The 20,974-nt window shown below is 35.9% G+C and overlaps 2 protein-coding genes across 4 annotated transcripts in view; both read right to left on the bottom strand.

Moving 5' to 3' along the window:
* Window positions 1-12,587, bottom strand: part of LOC100749760 (sodium channel protein para) — a 71,628-nt gene extending 59,041 nt beyond the window's left edge. The window contains exons 1-2 of one of the 2 annotated variants that reach the window (XR_004461565.1): window positions 11,175-12,587; window positions 1,421-1,498 (exon numbers count right to left, since the gene is read on the bottom strand). The gene's annotated coding sequence lies outside the window, so the exon portion shown is untranslated. The remainder of the gene's footprint in view (window positions 1-1,420; window positions 1,499-11,174) is intronic. The other variant, XM_024367078.2, reaches the window with a different exon arrangement.
* An 800-nt stretch (window positions 12,588-13,387) lies between these two features.
* LOC100749639 (glycosylated lysosomal membrane protein) lies at window positions 13,388-15,892 on the bottom strand. Of its 2 annotated transcripts, none has more exons than XM_003488779.4 (6): window positions 15,708-15,892; window positions 14,874-15,131; window positions 14,586-14,789; window positions 14,281-14,511; window positions 13,903-14,195; window positions 13,388-13,820 (listed from the first exon to the last, which is right to left on the bottom strand). In XM_003488779.4, exons 1-6 carry the CDS (start codon window positions 15,777-15,779, stop codon window positions 13,649-13,651), a joined length of 1,230 nt encoding a protein of 409 aa, XP_003488827.1. In that variant the 5' UTR covers window positions 15,780-15,892; the 3' UTR covers window positions 13,388-13,648. The 2 variants fall into 2 exon arrangements, with proteins under 2 accessions (XP_003488827.1, XP_012240093.1); XM_012384670.3 differs by having other exon boundaries at window positions 14,874-15,148; window positions 15,708-15,878.
* Between the last annotated feature and the right edge of the window lie 5,082 nt (window positions 15,893-20,974).

Here is a 20,974-nt window from a genome sequence, read left to right as displayed (position 1 = left end):
CGTTGATGATGATGCTGTTGCTGCTGCTACCTGAATCTCGTTCCGACGAAATGGCGACGAGAAATGACGAACGCGCTGCGGCAGTGCGTGCTATGTCGGGGACCGTCCAACGCGAACCAAGATTTTTCATGTCCGACCTGCGATTCGAATACACCACTGTATTTTTCAGTTACTTCTAAAATGATTTGGTCTTTTATTGTTTCCTGCTTCGGGGAAGACGGGACGCTCTCTTGATGTTTGAATTTTTTAGAATCTTCTAAGGAATTCTTGTATTTTTACAATTAATATGTATGAATATATATGATAAGAAATCTTTCAGTAGCTAGGAAAAGTATTTACATATTATTGTATTTATTGTATCAATATAATAATCAATAAAGTCCAAGTATATTAAATTTCGTACCATTTAGCAGTACTCTCTCATGATTACATATTATGAAAATATGTAATAATAGAATTTGGTAAGAATCGCATTATTGGAAGATAAGAATATGTGCAAATACTTTTTGTAGTCATTGTATATGTTTGTAATAGCATAGGCAATTTCGTGGTGTTTTTAGGTTTATAGAACGTACAATGTTAATTGTTAAAAAGAGTATTGTAATATAAGGTTCTTGGTTTTTAATTTTCTAATGTAGCAAAAGTCTACACAATTTTATGGTATTATGTTTGTAGAAGTGTGAGATTATACAGTGTATAATGTTATGACCGTGTTGTACCAACAGTTTTGGGGATTTTATGAGGAGAATTTTCATGAAATTTTATGGTACGTGTTTGTAAAAATATACGTAGAAAGTAATATATTTAATGTATTCTAATGTAGTCTTAAGAATTTTGGAATTTTCTGAAAAAATTTGTAATTCTCTTAGGATTGCTACATATGGTACACGTATATATAGATATTGTACTGAATAATACAGTGAAACAGTTGTATTAACATTGTACCTATAGATTTTCTCTAGGAATTTTATGATACACATTTGTTTAAATCTAAGTTTATATAGTGAATAATATCCTGAAAAAAGCTATTTTAATACTACGTCAAAAACTTTCAGAATTCTATGTTGTTTAGTGTATAATTTTTTTTTTTTGCGAAAAGGCTATTCTAATATTGCAACTAACATTTCGCGTTGTCTGATGAGCAGAGTAAACTACTGTGGACTGTTGTTCACTGTTAAGTGCAAGTAGATTCGTACCATCAATAAACAAACACAATACTTCGTTCAAAAGAATCGACTCATGTATCATTTAAATAGTTGCACAAGAATTATTTGTTAGAATTATTGATAAGAAAGATTATATATTTATCTCCAAGTATGTACCTCCAAATTACTTATCAAATATTTTCTTAAAGAGTGCACATAGAAAACATATAAGACCACATCCACATTCCTCATATACCCATTCGTGTCATACTCACGTGTGAATGAAGCGACGGGTGTGATCAATCCGTTATTCGAAATAACATAGTCTGATCTTCGAGTCGATCGATACTTATCTACAACAGAAGCAAAAATCTGAGTCAGAAAACAAAATTCAATGCACCTCTTTAATAACCACCCATAATACACCCATAGAAATTCGCAAATAACATTCAGCATACCCAAACTGTTACGATACATGATAAAAATTTTTATATATTTTTACAATGAATGAAAAACTTGAAAAGTGGTATATTTTCCAAAAAGAAGTAATAATATACAGAAAGAAGGGACTGTAATATCCATATTTATCTAGAGAATTTAGTTATGAATTTTCAAATCTTTATAGTTACATACAGAAAGGTATCTTAGTATTTGCAAGCATACAGATTTCTCACAGACAAGGTATAGCTGTTTTAACATTGGAAATAAAATTTTAATCATAGTATCGGAATTTTGTAATACATACTTTGGATGGTATACGCGATCTTATAATATTTTTAGTTACATAAGGTATCTAATATTAATTGTTAGAGAAGATATTATAATATATCAAATCCTGAGTTTTTAGTTCTTTAACGTGACAAAATCCTACATACCAAAGGCGTATGTACCAAAAGTATAATTTTATACATATATCGCAAAACATCAGGAAGAAAGATATTTTACCATCAAACCGAAACATTTGCAACAGATTTAACACGGTTTCCTCGAATCGAAAATTTCATCACTCGTATCACTTTTCCTCCGAACCCCTCCAAATAACGAGAATCCCGCAAAAAGTACTTCCCATGTCTAACATCCCATCAATCTATAATTCAACAAACAAAAAGCTCATAAAAAAATAAAGGTAGAAATAATAATAAAAAAAAAGGAAAGAACATGAGAAACAAAAAAGCTTAAATCAGCCTCGAGGATCGTATACGTATACACGACGTTTTCGGGCGGAATATCTTTTGGCAGCGAGCGGCCACTCGAGAATTTTGTCGTTCGTGAAAGAGTGCGGCGTGTTCACGCATATTCACGACAACAAAAATTTACACGGAGCATGCGATATAGAGGCGGCTCGAGGAAGGGTGTCGGTGGTCTTTGACCGAGTTTCGTGCGGTCGATCATATTCCGCCGGAACTCGGTCACGCGCTTATGCATCGGTGTCGTCGTCGCGGCGCCAACGGGCGAACCCGCGCGCGCCCATACGCAAACCAGGAAAAGTAAGAGTGAACGGTTGATTGCCAGTGGAACGGGTATACGCAGGATCGGACAGCGCCGAGTAGCCGCCCGAGGAAGGACGAAGATACCCGAGGCAATTTAAGGACGGCCACCAACTAACGATACGTACCACACAGGAGAATTGCAACTTAATTCGATTATGCTAATTGCACCAGCGTGCAATTTTGTTCGTTTTAATTCCGGACCGCTAAATCTGACGATTGCGAAGTTCTAAGGGAGTAACGTGAGATTCTCTAACTGGCATTTTTGGTTTGTAATTATAAAAAATGTTAATTAATTCTCTGCAGACAAACGAAATGTTACGTCTGAATCCCTTTGAGTTTCTTTCTTTCCAGTAGAAATTACTTTTACGCAAGATCGTAATATTAACTATCCGTAGGCAAGAGGAATTTTACCCTTCTTTGTGAAATGAAATCTTTTTAATACTATAAAAAGAAGTTTTGTTTTTATTGAAAAATATCTTGAATATATATGATTTAAGAAAAAAATAATAGAGTAGCAACGTTGGTAAGTATGGCGGAATTTTTCTCAGATATTCTTGAAGCTTGCTATAGTAAAAGCATCGCAAGTAAGAGAGTCGAAACTTCATGGTTACTTTAATACGATTGTATTTAAGATATTTTACTAGCGATCGTAGACGATAGTGTATAAACTTATTAGAAATGTTCATTTTATGCAAATGTAAGGAATTGCAGGTTATTTGGTTATTATAAAAGGGTGTCACGCGTTTCAAAGAAGGTTAGCAACATCGATCTATAGAAAAGCTCGACTAGTTATCACATATATAACGTTCGATATCATGCAAATGTTTAATCCGGATGATGGATAGTTTAATCCTCGTTCGTTCCTTGTTTCAATTTGACACGTTGTAATATATCTATGTATATATCTATGTAAAAGAGCAGTAGGTATAACCTCAACACAATTTGATTATTTGTTGCAAACAATCTTATATATGAATTACGTACAGAAATTTTTTAATCTTACAATACTTTTAATAAAATTATTTGTAAAAGCTATTTAGACTTCCGTTGTTTCGTTAAGTTTTTATCATCATTTCAGTTTAATACTAAAGAATTAAATCCAGTTGGAAAAATAAGAGACAGATAATAATTAATTTTTTAATGTCAGCACAGAAACTTCAAAAAACCTTGGAATATCTATTATATTTGTTTGAAAATTAAAAAATAATTGAAATATACAAAAACATTTATGGAAATATAAAGGAATATCATTCGCCTTTACATTTTATGTGAGAAAGGAAATACAAACTACTGATTTATTAAAAATTTTAATGAAAAATATACGCAATCCGAATTCCCAATTTTTATCAAATTTTTACCATAAACGGAAATCACTCTGAGACTTCTGAATGGAAACACCTATATATCTAGATTTTCTTTTATTCAAGAGATAGAATAGATCTCAACATTAATAAATATTTCCAAGAATACGAAATTTCTTAACATCGAATGCTCACATACGTATTCATTATTTTTTTCAGAAAGATACACAATAATTATCTTCCTTGACCTGAATAAATTTTGAAGTAAATGACTTGTGTGTAAAGAAGTCGAGGTACCTACATGCTACGATACTGGACGTATCATGAAAAGTGCAATAAACATTATGGAAAAAGAAGATACATAATCCGGCGACATGGAATGCGATGAAGCTCAATTTAATTGCTTATTGCAGCTTTTATCCTGCGGATATATGACTACAATAAAAACGGCACTCTGCCAACACGCAGGCTAGAGAGAAACGGGGTCAGGTATGTCTACGGTAAATCAGCCTTCATCGAGAAATCAACAAAAGCATTCGACGTTACAAGAGCTCCCCGTTAAAGAGTCTAAACACTCAGTTTTTTTGTGTGAGTCTGTGTATGTGTACGGAGTATGGAATTGCAAGGACGCTTCAGAAATGACAATTTATAAGAATTGCCACATTACAAATATTTATAGAGTAGATCGAAACGCTATAGGATGGAGCAAAAGTCCCCTATACATAAGAAAACGTTACAAGTTTTCGCTGAAAATTATAGATATTTGAAAAATCATTATCCTATACACGTGGAAACTTTAACGCCATCGTGTATATTTATCGAGGAATAAATATTTAAAATTAAACAAAAATTCTATCGATATACCATAATATAATATGATAATAAATAATCGTAAAATTGAGTATTTTAGTGGATGTTTAAAATAAAATATCCCAAATATTTAAATATTCTAGTCTCGAATTCTATTCTTTATAAAATGTATGCCATCTAGATTACTCTCTATATAAAACCATTGTATGAACAATCGAATGTAACAGAAACGTCGTCGGGAGAAACTGTTCCAAACGGTCTTTTCGAAAGCTCGAATCACGGATCAATAAGCTAGTCCCGATGCATATAGTGGTCCGAAACGAATGCATGATCTACTTCGAATGCTGGCATGAATCGAGCCAAACCTCAGCCGTGTAAATCCCTAACCCGTGGTTTAAAAAGTCGATCGCCTGAAACTCCTTCCACATATCCCTCTTTCTTAAACCGCCATAGGCGAAACAAACTCTTGTCTTGGTTGGAAGTCGAACAGAGAAAGATAATCTCTCTGTGGAACTTGTTCCATCGCACGTGAAACGATAGGTATCGTGCAATTGGTGGCGACCACTGCATTCCCTGTAATTGCACGGCTGCCATCTTGATGGAGCACCAGAGAGCACAGTGGCGCCATCGAAGAGGAACGGCGACGGGAAACCGTTTTCTCCACGTTGTGATGTGGCACAGCAGCGACCCGACACCGACACCGATACCGACGTTGCGTGACGTCACGAACCAGGCCGGGTACGTTGCGGAAAAACGTTGTCATGACAACGAGCGCTGACGCTACCGTCGCCGCACCGTCGTTACCACCACCATCCTTGGAGGCTATTCCTCGAACCCACATCCGCCAATGCCAAGGATTGAAAATGGCAAAAACACAGTCTGAAGGCTGAATAAGAATGATCTGTATCCATATATGTATTTATTACACATGATTTTTAGGAATTTTTTCCAACACCTAATTCCATATATGGTATATCATCCTCCTATCCGTGGCGGAAACTCCGGCTACCGGACGCTCGGATGAGTCGGAAGTGGACGATGTATGTAGGTCGTTTGGCATGAACTGGAAACGATACTGGGAAGAATTGAGCGAAATTGGAAGAAATAATACATCGTGACTACAAAGAGGATTGGAGAGCTTACACGTGATTGTAAACTGGGAAATGAGAATAATCATGCTGTGATATCTTGAAATCGCGAAAAAACTGTACGTTTTAAACGTCTTTAATTGTAAATTTGTAGTAATTAAGAAATGGTATATAGTTTGGAATAGAAGAATTTGATGTTTGGAATTGGGTATGATTCGGATACACTTAGAAGCGCATAGTATAGTGCGGGAACGATATATGGGAAATTTGAAAACTGTTCTTTTCTCTGTAATGGATTTAAATAAATATGTAGCACATAAGTTGGAAGATTCTAGATTCTAAATTCTAGATTTTAGATTCTATAAATACATAATTTGCTCATACGTTGTACATGAGTTATACAGAAATTTGAAATGTCAATTTACAACTTTGAATTTATCAATTGATATAATCACCTAATATTTTTGTACTCCTCATCATAAAAATTTCACCAATTCTACATAATTATTAAGTTCTGAAAAATTGAAATTATGATACTGTAATTTTTGGACTTACGAAAGCAAAAGATTGTAATTCCTAAATTTACAATGCAAACGGTTGAAGAACTCGTATCGTAAAATTTTGAATGAAATTTCAATAGAATAGAAAATTGAAATCGTAAAATTTAAAACGTAATGTTTGAAGTAAAATTAGCATTAGAGATCATATTGCCGATAAGAAAAACATTCGCAATAATTAACCATATGATTTTGATATGAACCATATGATTTTAATCTGCCTTATAATTTTAAAATATAGTAAACAACGTTAAGAAATTACTTAAGCTTTCTACTATAGCTAGAGTACTATATTATAGTATAATAGAGTCACATAAGCGTTTTTGCTTCACAAGCTGCGAAGAACAAGTTGCAAGTAGAAGATGATAAAAGTTCGCATGGCAGTAGTACAAAGTTACTTTGCGCCGCCAATGGTGGACGGCAAAATAGCGATAACTATTGGGTGCGCCTACTGTTTTAGCGTGACATCCAAAAGATTATTATCGCTAGAATAGTCGTATTAGAAGCCAGAATCGATAATCATTAACGCATATATAGGTTCGCAACAACTAACTTTTCGACCGACATTTAAACAAATTTTCAAAACCTTCAAGTATCTCAAAATCAATTACAATAATTAATATAAAAAATTCAGTTATATAAAATTGCCACAAAATTGATTATATCTTAAACGAGAACGAAATTTAAGTAATAAAAGTATTAATTATATAAGTTACTGTGCCTTTTTTAAAAACATAGTACTAAATTATATATTACACATTAATTATGAATTATTTTTTCATTTAAATAGAATATTTCATCGAATAAAAAATCCAACCAAAGAAATCATAGTAGAATATATGTATAGCTAAAAATATAATATAATATCTAAACTTATCTTTCCAGAAATAATATTGTCATATTTCAATGACGTGTATACTACTACGTGTGTACTATTTCAAAAGTATGTCACGATACTAACAAAAATATTAAGTACATAATACAAATTGTTGCTCTCACGGCATCAGCTGCACTGACACGACCCACAAAAGACAAAGTATATCTGAAGCTAAAGTATAGTGCAGAACAGGGCCATGCGTTCTTGCGAGGACAATCGATCGATTGCCCGTTTGCCTGCCTGCCTGCCTAACGCCTGACTTCTCTTACGGATTTTCACTTGCCGTTACACCTCGGAACACCAGCCTACGACGAGATGGGATCTCGATCAAGTGTTCTTCATCAATCGATAGAACCTTGAACCCTGCATCATTTTCTCTATATACTTCGATATCTTCCTCCCCTAGAGGAAGTATGTTAGCCCTTCCTGGACAATTCGCCCCCTTTGTCTATGGGCTAATATTAGATCGACCGAAAAAGCGAACCAAGTTATCGTTTTTCTTATTATAGAACTGAAGGAATATGATAGAACATTTAGATCTTCGATTGAATCACAATAAATTGTGATATGTCATTTTTCCAAGTTATAATTAGATCACATTCGATATTATACTCGATCGAAATGACAAGTTCAATAATCCCATTAAGTTAAACTTAGGCATCGAGAACATGACTGATATTTTAATATCTTACGATTCGAAAGCTATTTTATAAAGAACGATCTAATTATCAACATTCTCTAATTCCTATTTGGCCACATATCAATATTCATACTGAAACGCTAACTTGAAAATAATTAAATTTACTAAAAAGTAACAAAATGTGAATTAAATATATTAAAAAGTTACTGAAAATATTAAAATGTTAAAGAAGTTACCAAAAAAGTATTGAAAATAAGTAAAAATTCTAAAATTAGTCTCTCAACAATTATTCACGTTTATTAATCTTATTCGACATTGGACTAGTTCCAAGTGTACCAGATTATAAAAGATCAACTCCGCTCAGTCTGGTACCAATTCTACGAATAATTACATAGGAGCATGGATACACAAGGGCCAGAAATCCCAGAAATGCCTTAATATGCATATTATAAGCTTCAGAAAAGTCCACGCATACTCGTTTCGGATGCAGTTCTACTTAAAACGTCATGCGGAGCATATCGCACCTGTTGCGTTTGCTCAACGCTTGCCCTGCAAAATCTTCCTCCTTCTTTTACCCTCGTCGTTCGTATTGCGCATGCGCGCGCTTTTGTAGCGCCGTTGCTTATCATGGCGCATTCAGGATCAGAGAGATACGGATCACCGTCGAAAGAGGTTACCTCTAAACTCCCTATTCTAGATACTACCTCTACCATGAACGTGACTACGTGACTACGACAAAAATCGCTTTGTACGTTCCATCAAAGCATTTCTATGCGAGGCCCCCAGTTATATCCTACTTACAGGCCTCCTGCAGAATCATCATCGCTTCTGGCGGAAAATTGAGAAATTCTCTAATCGCTGATATAAGGATAACGAACTCGACTGGATTGACTGAGATTTTTAAGAAACAAAGATTTTCAGATTGATAATTCGATTACAAATTCAGTAATTAGTATGGCTAGAAATATAGAGCATTACTGGTAATTACTGGTAATTTAATAACTGTGATTAGCAGTGGCATTATTAGGATTATGTAGAACTTAGTAATTAGGATTCTCGTGGAGGATAAATTTTTAGATTCGTATTTCGGATTTTTTTAGGACATATTTACATTAATGGATAATATTTAGGACATATTTAAAATTTGTAAAATTTAGTTACGGTTATAAACTTTGAAATTCAAACTTTACTTTTAGCAAAAACTATAAACTTTGATATTTAAGTTCTTAAGAATAATGACTGTCTTATATATATATTCCAAAGATGCACAAATTTTAATTAGAATCGCTGAGAATCATTAGTATCAGAATTACGACTCTCGAATAGAGACTAATCTCAGAATAGTAATTTCAGAATATTGAAAGCCTCGAAATCACAATTCTGGAAGATTGTATAGCCCGAAATCACGGTCCTAGAAAATTACGAACTGAAAGACCATGTTTCTCGAAAGCTACATACATAGTCTATAATTGTCATTTTCAAGTAGCAAGAATTCTCAAGATTACAAATTTTTAAATGGCAATTCTTTCTTCGACTTTCACAGTGACTCTTATTATACATTTATAATAATAAGCACCTGATTGAACTGCTAAACTGTTGCATGCCAAATGCCAAATAACACGTTTACGAGAATTGCATTAATGAATCGAAATATCAATATGATAAAAGAAAAGGCAGAGGGTTTCCAGACCGCAAGGGAACGTTTAAGTCGAAGAAATCGACTTTGACGTCACGCTTTTCTCGCACGACGAACGGACGGGAAAATACGCTTCCTTTGAGCTACAGACAATGTAGCTTTGATACGACCTTTGACATTACACGGCTATACTCTATCGATCTTTTATTTATTAAGCTAAATAGTTCATCAAATTTTAAACGATGCGAATATATGATTCTACGAGACACACGTGTAGCATTTAATTTTATATATACATATTCAGAACTTCACGAGCAACCAACGAACCAACGAACATAAAAATAATCTAATTTTTAATCCATCTGATTTTATACCATCTCTAATTCAATTCCGATTAATAATAATCTCTTACTGATATATCTTAATATATCGTATCCAAATATCTCTGTATTTCTTAACTCAATTCAAATTCCTATCTTTAATGACAGAAACAAACATAAAAATATAGCAGTGACATTTTCAACGTGCATAAGCAATATAGGAATACAATGAATTTCTACCGAAAGATTGAATGTTCGCCGATTGAGGACTCGCGGAAGATCATTCTCGAAGGATCGACATCCGAAGTAGGCACGATTCACGCGTTTCCTTCACATCAAGGAAAGTCCCAATGAGCCTGGTGGTCGTGCACGAGGCGGTGATCGATACCATGGCACGACTTTTAAGCGGATCGTGCACGTCGTATTGACCGGCAATTTTCGCGCGGAGGAAGGTCATCACGAGACACACAAGAACACAAGTCGAGCATAGACGGGAGCGAAAGAACACGATATAACCGATGTGTAGTGTGCGCGCCGGCAAATACGACCTTCGTCGACCACGAACACAAAGGCAACCGAAGCTATTTCACGTGCGACTAATCTCGAGAAGAGAGAGCAAAGAAGAAGAGCAAGCGCTTATCGTCATCGCGAGAGTGAACCCCTGACTGATCCCTGACCGAGGCAGTTATCGATCGATATATCGGGAATGGAACAGCAGTCGCGCGTCACGCTATACGTAGATATATGTCATTTGTATGTGCGTGCTTTGTGTGTGTGTATATGTATGTCTGCTGCCGTATACGTATATGTCACCTTACAATTCGATTCGTGCTATCGTGTCCAACCTAATCGAAACTGTACGGTGGTCACGGTAATTGATTATACATATATGTCTGTATATACATATAGTGAGAGGAAGTAAGAGGAACAGAACGAGAGAGACGAACATATTTTTTACGTCACAGCACGGATCGTCATGGTATACGGCGGTGAAATGAAAAATTTCATTGGCGATTAAAGCATAGAAAAAAGTAACAGACAGATGTATAGAAATGATGTTGCGACAACGATTATTCGTTATGTGGTTGGGCTGCAAGGTAGCGCCATTAGCGCCTCCTCGGAGGAAGCGCACGCGGTCACCAAGTAGTAAAATCAACGAAATATCTTACACGCTGTTTACCCTAGCCAACTCGTCCACTCACGTGAACCGTCCTGATAACTTCAATTATTATCGAATAAAAGGAAGGTTCAGATCGATTCAGATGCACAGAGGAGATATAATAAAACTGTTCGAATCTTTTTTCACTTACGGTCGAGGAGTTTCTCCGGTAGCGTAGGGATAGTCGCGGCTTGAACGAAAAGAAGCACGACGTAGCGATATGGAGAAGAGGCACTGCGACGTCGAGGAGGGGCGGGTTCTGAGATACCTCCGCGGGCCTTACTTGTTCAGCTTCGGCAAGGGTAGCACACTACCAAGCAACGACACTGTAAACTGAACACACCGTACGACGACAAACTTTTCTGTCTTTTCTGTATGCGTGCGTGTGTGTAGTGTGTGTCTCTTTCCTTTCTCTTGCTCTCTTCGTTTTCTCTTTCGTTTCTCGCTCGTTTCTTTCCTCGTTTCTGTTCCTTCCTCCGCGATAATTATAAATGACGTACGAATCACGACGAGGCTTCGTGGCTTTCCTCGGAAAATTCCAAACGAATATCTCCGTTCCCTTATCTTATATCTTCGATTCTCTTACTGCTTTTCTTCGTTCTTCCGCTTCTTCTTCTTCTTCCTCTTCTTCGTATCCTTTGTTCTCCTCGCGCCTCCACCTCCTCTTCCGGCACCTCTGTTCTTCACCGCAGCGGCAAGGACCCGCCCCGTGTCGCGCTACACAAACGTGTAGTGGATAAAGAGAGCGTAAAACTTGCTCTGCGACAACATTATCTGGCCGGTTATCGGTATCTTGCTGCAGTCGTCATTTCTTCCTTTCCTCCAGTCTCGCCGCCCGCGTCGCAACGAAAATTGATCGCGTTGCGCGCGACGGTCCCTTCCTGGGGGACAGACCCGACGCGTTCTATCACTCGTAATTCTGTCACCCCGTAACGCAGCTTCGTCTGACTACGATCCTTCCGTCTTTCCTGCCTTCCTACCGTCCTTCGTACCCTTAACTTTCCTGACCGAAGGACCGACCGGGTCCTTTCCGCTTCCTTTGTCTGTCAGTTCCTTCTGGCACATAGACGCGCGCGCGCGTCTCAGTTCCTCTGTTTCCCTTTACCGCTATATACCAACCTAACACTTTCTCACTCTTTCTTCACCCCCTGTAAATCCCCCCTTCCCCTTCGACTGACTGTCTGTCTCTTTCCCGCTCACACCCTTTTCCTTTCTGTTGAACCTATCTCGCTCACTTAGTTGCCACTAGCACTCTCCCCCGCTTGTCGACGTCTCTTCTTCGTCCGCGTTCCTACCTTCTCCCCCTTTACTTTTATCCAGCTAACCTGACCACGGGAATTCACTACCGTTCACCAGTCCCCCGTTAACACTGAGTCTGAGTCTCTTAGAACACTCCCTGTCTGGTGCACACTTTTTACTAGATGAAAAGCTTCTCTCGAGGACTGTGTCACGATTAGACAAACCCGACGCGGACGTTATTGCACCGCCACGCGCCAATCTCGCGCAGCGGACTCCACGAGAACTAGTTTCGAAGCGCCCCACTATATATCCGCACCATTCGCAACGCCTCTACATGAACCAACCCCCCCACCCTATCTGACCACCCACCACGCTCAACGAACCTGCGCGAGAGACTGTCGCAACTACAAATCCGTACTCACCCAATGACAATTGCGGTATACGCTTCTTCTCTATGAACCTTTGATCGAGCCCGTTCCTCGGCGTTCCGCTCGTTCCTCCACCATGACGTTCTCGCGCGAGCGCGGTCCATGATGGAAACGACAGCTCGGCGGAGGGAAATTTTCTTTCGATCGTAACTTCGATTCGAAACAAAAAAGGGTACGAAGTCAATATCACGGTTAGGATTCGTAAATTCGTACGCCCCTTGCTTCCGTACCACGAACGGATCAATGAAAATTTACCCTTCCACTAACAGCACCTCACCCGCCACCCCTGTGATAGCGAAAAACACGGTACCACACCGCACCACCCTTACTACCTTCGCCTAAAAACATTCGCTTGCCGCCTTTCACAGTAACCAATCGTCTCTACAAGCTCACCCGTACCGTAAGCTGCAAGTCTTTCCTTAAGGAACTACCTATTGACCACCGATCGTGCTGCAATCTTACTGTCACCTCGACTCGCGTCGCCATTATGATATCGTGCAGTTTTTCACGTTTCCACAAAAGTATTTTCGAAAAATGTATTGTTTGGTATTGATTTATAATCCTTTTTATTTATGTTTTATCCGTATTTTACATTTTAGATGTCTTTCTAATAAAATTTCCATTTAAATGTTTTGAAGTGTTGTAAAGTATCATATATGGAGTGTATACAAGTTTCTGGTTTAAAAAGTAATCCTTATAAATTGTTTTTTTTCTAGTTTATTAATGACCTATGTATAAATTTGTACAGAATAATCTATATGCATTGCATTAATATATACCTCAAATTGATTTATATCAATTTGAAAATGTGTGTAAAAAATATATGTGCTATGTATAAATATAGGAAAATTCTTTTTGTCATATTTATCGGTGGTTTGTCCATAATGCAACTAAACGTGCACGGATTTCTATCAAATATCACGCGGTTAAAAATTTTGTACAATTCACATACACATTTTCACTGATTCAAATATGCCTGGCCACTTTGTTTCGGCAGTTTGTAAATACACAAATATAAGCTTATTGCTATCAAAATCATTAGTGGAAGGCAAAAACCAATTGATATCATCATGATTATTAAATAAGAAAATTCTTCCTCAGGCGGTGTACCATACCCAATCAAGAACGTCCTGGAAAGAATATTAATGTCACGTATTCATTTTCAAAATCTTATTAAGATAAAGGCAAGAATATTTATTGAAATAAAATTACCATGTAGAATAGTACGTTCTTTTGTAGAAACCATCTCCTTTACTCCCCAATGACACAATGATTCGTTGAGTGAGCAAATTGTCAGCCTTATCTCCATAGTAACAGTATAACATAGAATCTATGATAGTACTCGTGTGATTAGATACTTTTAGTGGTGGGTATTGCATTGTTTCTGTAGAATCTGTTATATCTCTAGACATAGTTGTGTAAGAAACTGGTCTCCATTGTAAGTAAGCTCCCTCTGTCTCATAATTATCCATACTTTTGTAAGGTGGTGTTCTGACTTCAACAACCTAAAACATATAATATTAACATTATTACAATATTAAATTCGTAATTAATCTATTTTAGTAAAGAAAACAAATCATGATACATTACATCAAATATACCAGGTGTATGTTCATCGTCCAAACTTTTCTTTGGATTAATAAACATAGGAACTTCAGGATTTCCTTCACCTACTACCAACAGCTCGATAGCAAATCTGCTGTTAGTGAAACTTTTATTAGTTTGTAAATGATCAAGAATGATATCAACTTGTGTTGAATTCTCAGTATGTAACATGTGAGGCATAAATTCTGAGTGATCAAGAGAACAAAATCCCATCAGCTGAAAAGGAAATAAAGATCACATCTATAAACTATAAATTTTATGTATATTTTTAATATAATAAAATAACCTACCGATACTTTTATGCTTCCCATTCTGCTGATATTCATAATACTGTCGTTATAGGAACTACCTTCCATATTTAATGTAACAAATTCATTATTTTGTATTAGAGTCTTACGGTCCCATTGGAAAAACATGGGATGTAAACTATTGGTATTTACAAGATTAGCAATATTTATTAATGCTGTGTCATTTGTGTCATTGAATTCTATAATCTAAAAACATTGTTAATTTTCTTAATTTATTAAGGTTTAATGTAGTAACAAAACAATATGTATTACGATATCATATATACTGACCTTATTAAAAACTACTCCAAAAGTATAAATAGGTTCTTCTGTAAATGTTACAGAGTTTTTTCTCTTAAGAAGAAAGTCCTTCCAACTTATGTTCATAGTAGCTGAACGCGAAGTAAGTGCTAACAGTACAGATGGATTACCATCAAAATCCCACAGATAGTGCAAAGTGTCATTGGGGCCATCAGCTCTTAGATAAACTGTTGTCGAATTTCTGTCTTTACATATCACGCCGCAGTCATGATTCAGCCATGATCGTAACTAGTGCCAGGCAAATTCTTTTATATAAAAAAATGTAGATATATTGTTTGCAGCTCAATAATTAAATAGTGCATTAATATAATTATAAATTCTATATATCATATTTTACATTAACCACAATATGATTAAATGAAGCATTAGTAGAATTTTTATTTTATTTTATTTTTATGAAAAAATACAAACATCTATTTGTTTAGTATAATATATTGAATGTTATTGTTATTGTTATTGTTATTGTTATCATTTAAGCAAATTTATTACTAAATTTCCATACATTATATCATTATTAATCGCTTGATTATTAGGGTTCTCACGTTAATTAATAAATGGGTTATGGGAACTCGTGTTCCTCATTAAGTAAGGTACTGCTTCCAATTACCACCGAATTGTCATTCAATGAACTGAGACATGACAATAATTTCTAAATCGACTCTACCCACAAGATAAAACAATCAGACGATGAATCACATTACACGCGACCTTTGTTTTACATTCGTAAAAGATGCTGATCCAAATTAATCGAATCGAATTCCTCTTATTAATAAACTAATAACAAGAATATATCATGTTACTTACAGTCCTTTGCATACAATATCCAGTATCTACTAATGTAATGAATAAAAACAGGAACACAAAAACATTATTCATACTGTTAGGCGTGTATAACACCAAATCAGAACATCTACTGGCAATCCTACTGCAACTTGTAACGACGCTACTGCTTGCTTGCTACTAAAGCTTGGTCGCTGGAATCAAAATGGATCTAAATGTACACTGCCTGCAGCGCCACGTCTGATTGCATTTGTGAGAACGTATAACGAATTTTTCACGACATATAAGTTTACTTAAAATAGCAATATGTATCGTATATGTACAAATAAATTTTATTCAATTTTCGTTTGTAAATGGTTATATATTTTTGCCAATATTTATTGAAACGTATATCAAATTTTATTACTTATGCACAGATGACGCTACGATCTAACGTCTAGCAAACAAAGAAAACACATTGATAGTTGTGTGAGGCAACAATAATATCGAATAAACTAGTACACATTGATATTAATTAAAATAAAGAATCTCAGATAAGATTTGTAAACTATACATGAATATTTTATTAAGATATACATATATATTTTTTTTCAAATTAAATTTAATATAGTTTCTTATTTTATTTAGTAAATAATTTGCTATGAATTAATATACTTACTCGAATACTTACATGACCGTATTAATGCATTTCTGGTGAAACATTAAACTGTGCTAAAATTTAAATGATTTTTATATAGCTGCAATTCGCGCCGAGGGAAGGAAACTCGTACCCCATTGGCTATTAGATTCCGCCAACGGTGGTGGAGTTACCAATCCTCGACACAGTATCACGTTCAAAAAATTTAATATTAAAATTAAATTCTCTCTTCGACAAGGCAAACATCGATATCGAAAGATATTAATTATCATATCAATGATATATACTCCAGAGTCAAATCTATATCGGATAAAAAATATTGACGATACGATTACATAAATATTAGAAAGTATTTTATCATTTTAATCATATGATATTTAGTTACAAATAGTTGTCTTATAATATTTCGCACATAGAGACAGAAATTGCATCCTTTTCGAGACACCGTGTACAGCCGAGGAAAGAGAACGTGTAAAAAGAGCATTAACTTGCAGACTACGACCTTGACCGAAGCAGTGTCCGCGCCTGAAGCACATATACGTGCATTCGTATGAATGTTCGTAAGAACATACGTCTAGCGTTTCAAGGAACTTGGTTTCTTTAGGTTCTCACTCGTTTTCTTCTGCATGACATTTTTAAAAATTAAAAATTAAAATTTTATGACGAACGCTATTAAACATAAGTAGCTTTTTGCAATGTCAATATAATATATCTTTTTAATGCGTCTCTGACCTGTTTCGTAAAATGTAATTTTTCTAACAAATTTATTCATACAATTTAAAGCAATCGCGGCCAATGCTCTTCAATGATTTAACGATACCAAGGCTGAAGGTCGTCAGAGGAAGTCGGGATCCGCGGTAGAATACAACCATTCTATGTACCGGGTAGCTCGTCCGAAAACTAGTTTTATCTCCTCCATATACTTTCCTTTACAAAAACGCGAGAAAGGAGAAGATTGTGTAAAATCTCAAAAACATCGATCCTTAAATTCCATTCGTCGATACTATTCTTACCTCGATTACCCGATCATTTCGCACAAAGAAGGTCTATAAATGTACTGTGCATTCATTAAGCCATAAAATACGAAAAGCATAGATTGTGTCTAATTATTAGATACACGTACAGCACTATGAAAACATCAAAATTTCAAATCAAAGAACAAAGTTCCGTTCTTTTACTTATATCCTTGTAATCGATCATAAAAACTGATTAGACTAAAAAGATATAGATACTAAACTGTCGAAATTTATAGTAAAGACGTTAGTTATTAATAAAATATCTTTCTATCAACGTTGCAATGTATGTGTCGATAAATAGCTCCAATTGAAATAAAAAAGACTTATCAACAGATAATCTCGAATTACAATAGTTAACATGATCTCCATGAGAAAAAGGCTTACCTTCGATCAATTAAACCAATTCGTTGACGTTTCTCCGATATCCTCGGTATTCGTATCAGACTGACGAAACTTTTTAAATGCACATCACCCGGTCGGTTCGCCGGCACGCTTCGTGTCTCTGTTTCGTGGCCGACGCGTATCTCGATAGCGAAGACGGTGGAAGAATCGCGACGTATATACTATATACGAACTTGGGTCGAGATCGAATTCGAAGGCGAGCGTAATAATTGCAGCCGGCGCGACGGCTGAAGGACCTCCGACTGCACGTATAACTTGCGCTCCGCCGGTTGCCGGCTAGTCGAGCGGACGAAAAACAGACAAAGAGTCTTCTTGCGCCGTGAGTAACGCCGGCTCGCTCGGCCAATCAGAGGAATCGGCACGATCGCGGACCGCGTTCAATCGGCCGGTCGACGAGGAGCTTGATGACGCTGCCAACGTCGTGTTTGCCGAGCCGGCTAGCTCGAAAACCGAGGACAATGATTTTCTTAACAGAAAAGTTCGTTTCAAGTGTCTTTCTACAATTCAGACAGATTGAATAAATTTTTATATTCTTCGAATCGATTCAATACTTTGTGGAGTATATAGTCATGAAAGTCTTATTCAAATAAAAATCTACTAAAATTTACCACAAAGTTGATGTCCTTTACATTAAGAAGCTTAAGAGGCGTTTCAAAGGCTCACGAAAGATTCTGTACATTTCATAATAAGGCCATTTTTATCAAAATAAAAATCTACCAATCCCAAAGTTGATACTCTATACTCTATACTAAGAACGCTAAGAAGTGTTTCAAAGGCAACAGATGGTCTGACGAAATACGTATGAATAACCTGTAGTCTGAAATAATAAGACTGTATAAACATAATTCTTATCTGCTAAAATGTTTTGATAGAATAATATATTTTATTCTAAAATAATTAGTATTGCTTCATATCACATGAGGTTATGGTTTACTTTAGTAATCATTTTTAATGATTTAACTAATTCAACCTACCTTAAGTGACGGTACATTTTGATAGTGAAACACGTTAGATATGATCGAAGAATATCTTCTTTCTTTCATTTGAACGAATAAAATGATAAATGGAATAACTTTACATTTAATTACTACCGCTCTAGATTTATTTGAATTGAGATAAAGAATTCAAAATTTCTCGAGCTATCGAATAGAACATAAAGTAACTGCTTTCATTAAACGTAACTTAAATTGGATGCTTTTATAACGCGGAACGATTTAACATTTGTAATTACATGTTCCAACACTTTAAATAAATCTACATCTTATACTCCTCAAGTTTTTATCATACGTTATAAAAATAAATCTAGTCAATGTACTTCCTAATGAATTATTAAACTGTATTTATTAAGACAAAAATCTAGAGATGATACGATAAAAATCTTTTTTCCAAGAAAGATTTAACACTTTGCAAAATAGTAGCTGTAGAATGTTTCTTTTTTAAAACATTCTTCGTGATAGCCTTGCTAATGCATAAGATATCACGTTCGAGATGCAAGTTTGCGATAGAAGCCTAACAATTCTAAGTCAATGCATTAAAATTCACTTGTGTACGCATCGGTTAGGTTATTTATGCGATATTCGAGGGGGTGACAGGTGATGAAACAGACAACGGAGCGAGGCGAATCCCAGATAAAGCCAGACGATGTCGCGACGATATAAGCGAAAAAAAGTGTACTACCGTCGCGCTTGAAACGTTGAATCGCTCGAACAAAACGCATCGTAATTCCACGACGCGACGACCAGACTTTTCTAAGTCATCGAACTGCCATCTATGGTTACTGGTCGCATCCAGTTTGCTCGATCCTACATCCTTTGCTGCAGGAATCACAGACAATTAATTGTGGAACGCACTGTTTAGTAACATATGTTCTTTACACTCGCGATTATTCCCACGTTGATTTAAGCGTACCAACCATTTCCATGCAGTTGATAGAATTCTTATAGACTTGAGGATTTATATGAAATTAAACTAAGAGAGTAGAATGGCCAAATATTTGTTCTATAACATAAATAATTTAGTAATTCTGAGCTACTTTTATAGTTATAGTGTAATATGTTCAAGCGATACCTTCATACAATACAAAATAATACTTCAAATCTTAAACAGATTTATCTTATTATCTTCCCTATTTTTTTTTCTTTATATTATTTCATAAAAATTTGATGATTTATTTAGTAGTCTAGAAATACAAACACCGATGATAATCCTTATCCGCGATACTTCAAAATACTAATCGAATAATAAATTCGCAAATTTTTATCAGATAATAATTTTTATCAGATTCATGCCTTAACACATTCATTGCTAATGACGTTAGGTCTTATGGTATTAGGTGATAAAATTAAAAGAAATATTATTATTCAAATTCTTTAATCCATCGTCAATAAAGAGATACAGATGAAGATAATTCCTCAAGGGGGCTATATTGCCACTTTTTTTAGTAATATCAAACTGCTTAATAGCAATTTTAGTGAAAATTTTACAAAAAGCGGTTCAAGATCACCGATATCGAAATAATGTTCCGCGTCCTTCGCATGTACCATATATTCGAAAGATCGTGCGTGTCCGTGGGCATACTCGTGTAACACGCGAGTATGCATCGCAGTAGTACCAGCCGATGGTTACACGGCGACTACGTTGCCAGGGAAAAAAAGGAATAAAGAAGAGGAGAGAAGTGCGCGCAAGGAAGAACCGGTTTCATGGGGGTTTCAGCCTCCACAAAATGATCCGTCTGGCTTGCCGGTTCGACTCCGCTTGCCTCCACTGTGTTCGCCTCCCGCGAAAGCGCTTGCTCCGGTGCACCACCTACCTACCTACCTACCCACCTACCTACCTACCTATCTACCTATCTACCTGTTTCTTTCTTCCATACCATCTCTTTTCCTCTTCCTCTTGCCCAGACCTGCTGACCAACGTACCTGATTCGACTTCAAGGGTTCGAACTCGCGGCATTCCTGACCGAATGGCGGCTGGACATTCCTTGCGGGGTAAATCGTTGGCAAAAGGCAAGATAGGCCCTCCTCCTTTGACACATTTGTATTGTTACACTTGGTAATACGTGGATTACTATTTGTAAGATGTCTACCTTTTTTCTTTTGCCTTTTTCAATGAAATTGAAAATAATGAGTTAGAATTGTGAAAGATTTTAACTCTTGTAACTGATCTCAGATTATTGATTTGTCATTTGGATAACAATTAAAAAGTTTTTTAACATATATAATGTATAGGCGCCAAAT

Source organism: Bombus impatiens, unplaced genomic scaffold, assembly GCF_000188095.3.
Source record: "Bombus impatiens unplaced genomic scaffold, BIMP_2.2 scf_0264, whole genome shotgun sequence".
In the NCBI taxonomy this organism is placed as follows: Eukaryota; Metazoa; Arthropoda; class Insecta; order Hymenoptera; family Apidae; genus Bombus; species Bombus impatiens.
The sequence above is the reverse complement of the archived record's forward strand: the minus strand, read 5'-3'. Positions and strand labels throughout refer to the sequence as shown.

Bases quoted from the DNA above. Each gene is read 5' to 3' on its own strand.
- LOC100749639 (XM_003488779.4), bottom strand. From the start codon at position 15,779: ATGAATAATGTTTTTGTGTTCCTGTTTTTATTCATTACATTAGTAGAT. The intron at 14,512-14,585 runs GTAGGTTATTTT...TTTCCTTTTCAG, and splicing joins TGGGAAGCATAAAAGTATCG to CTGATGGGATTTTGTTCTCT. The intron at 14,196-14,280 runs GTAATGTATCAT...TATATGTTTTAG, and splicing joins ATACACCTGGTATATTTGAT to GTTGTTGAAGTCAGAACACC.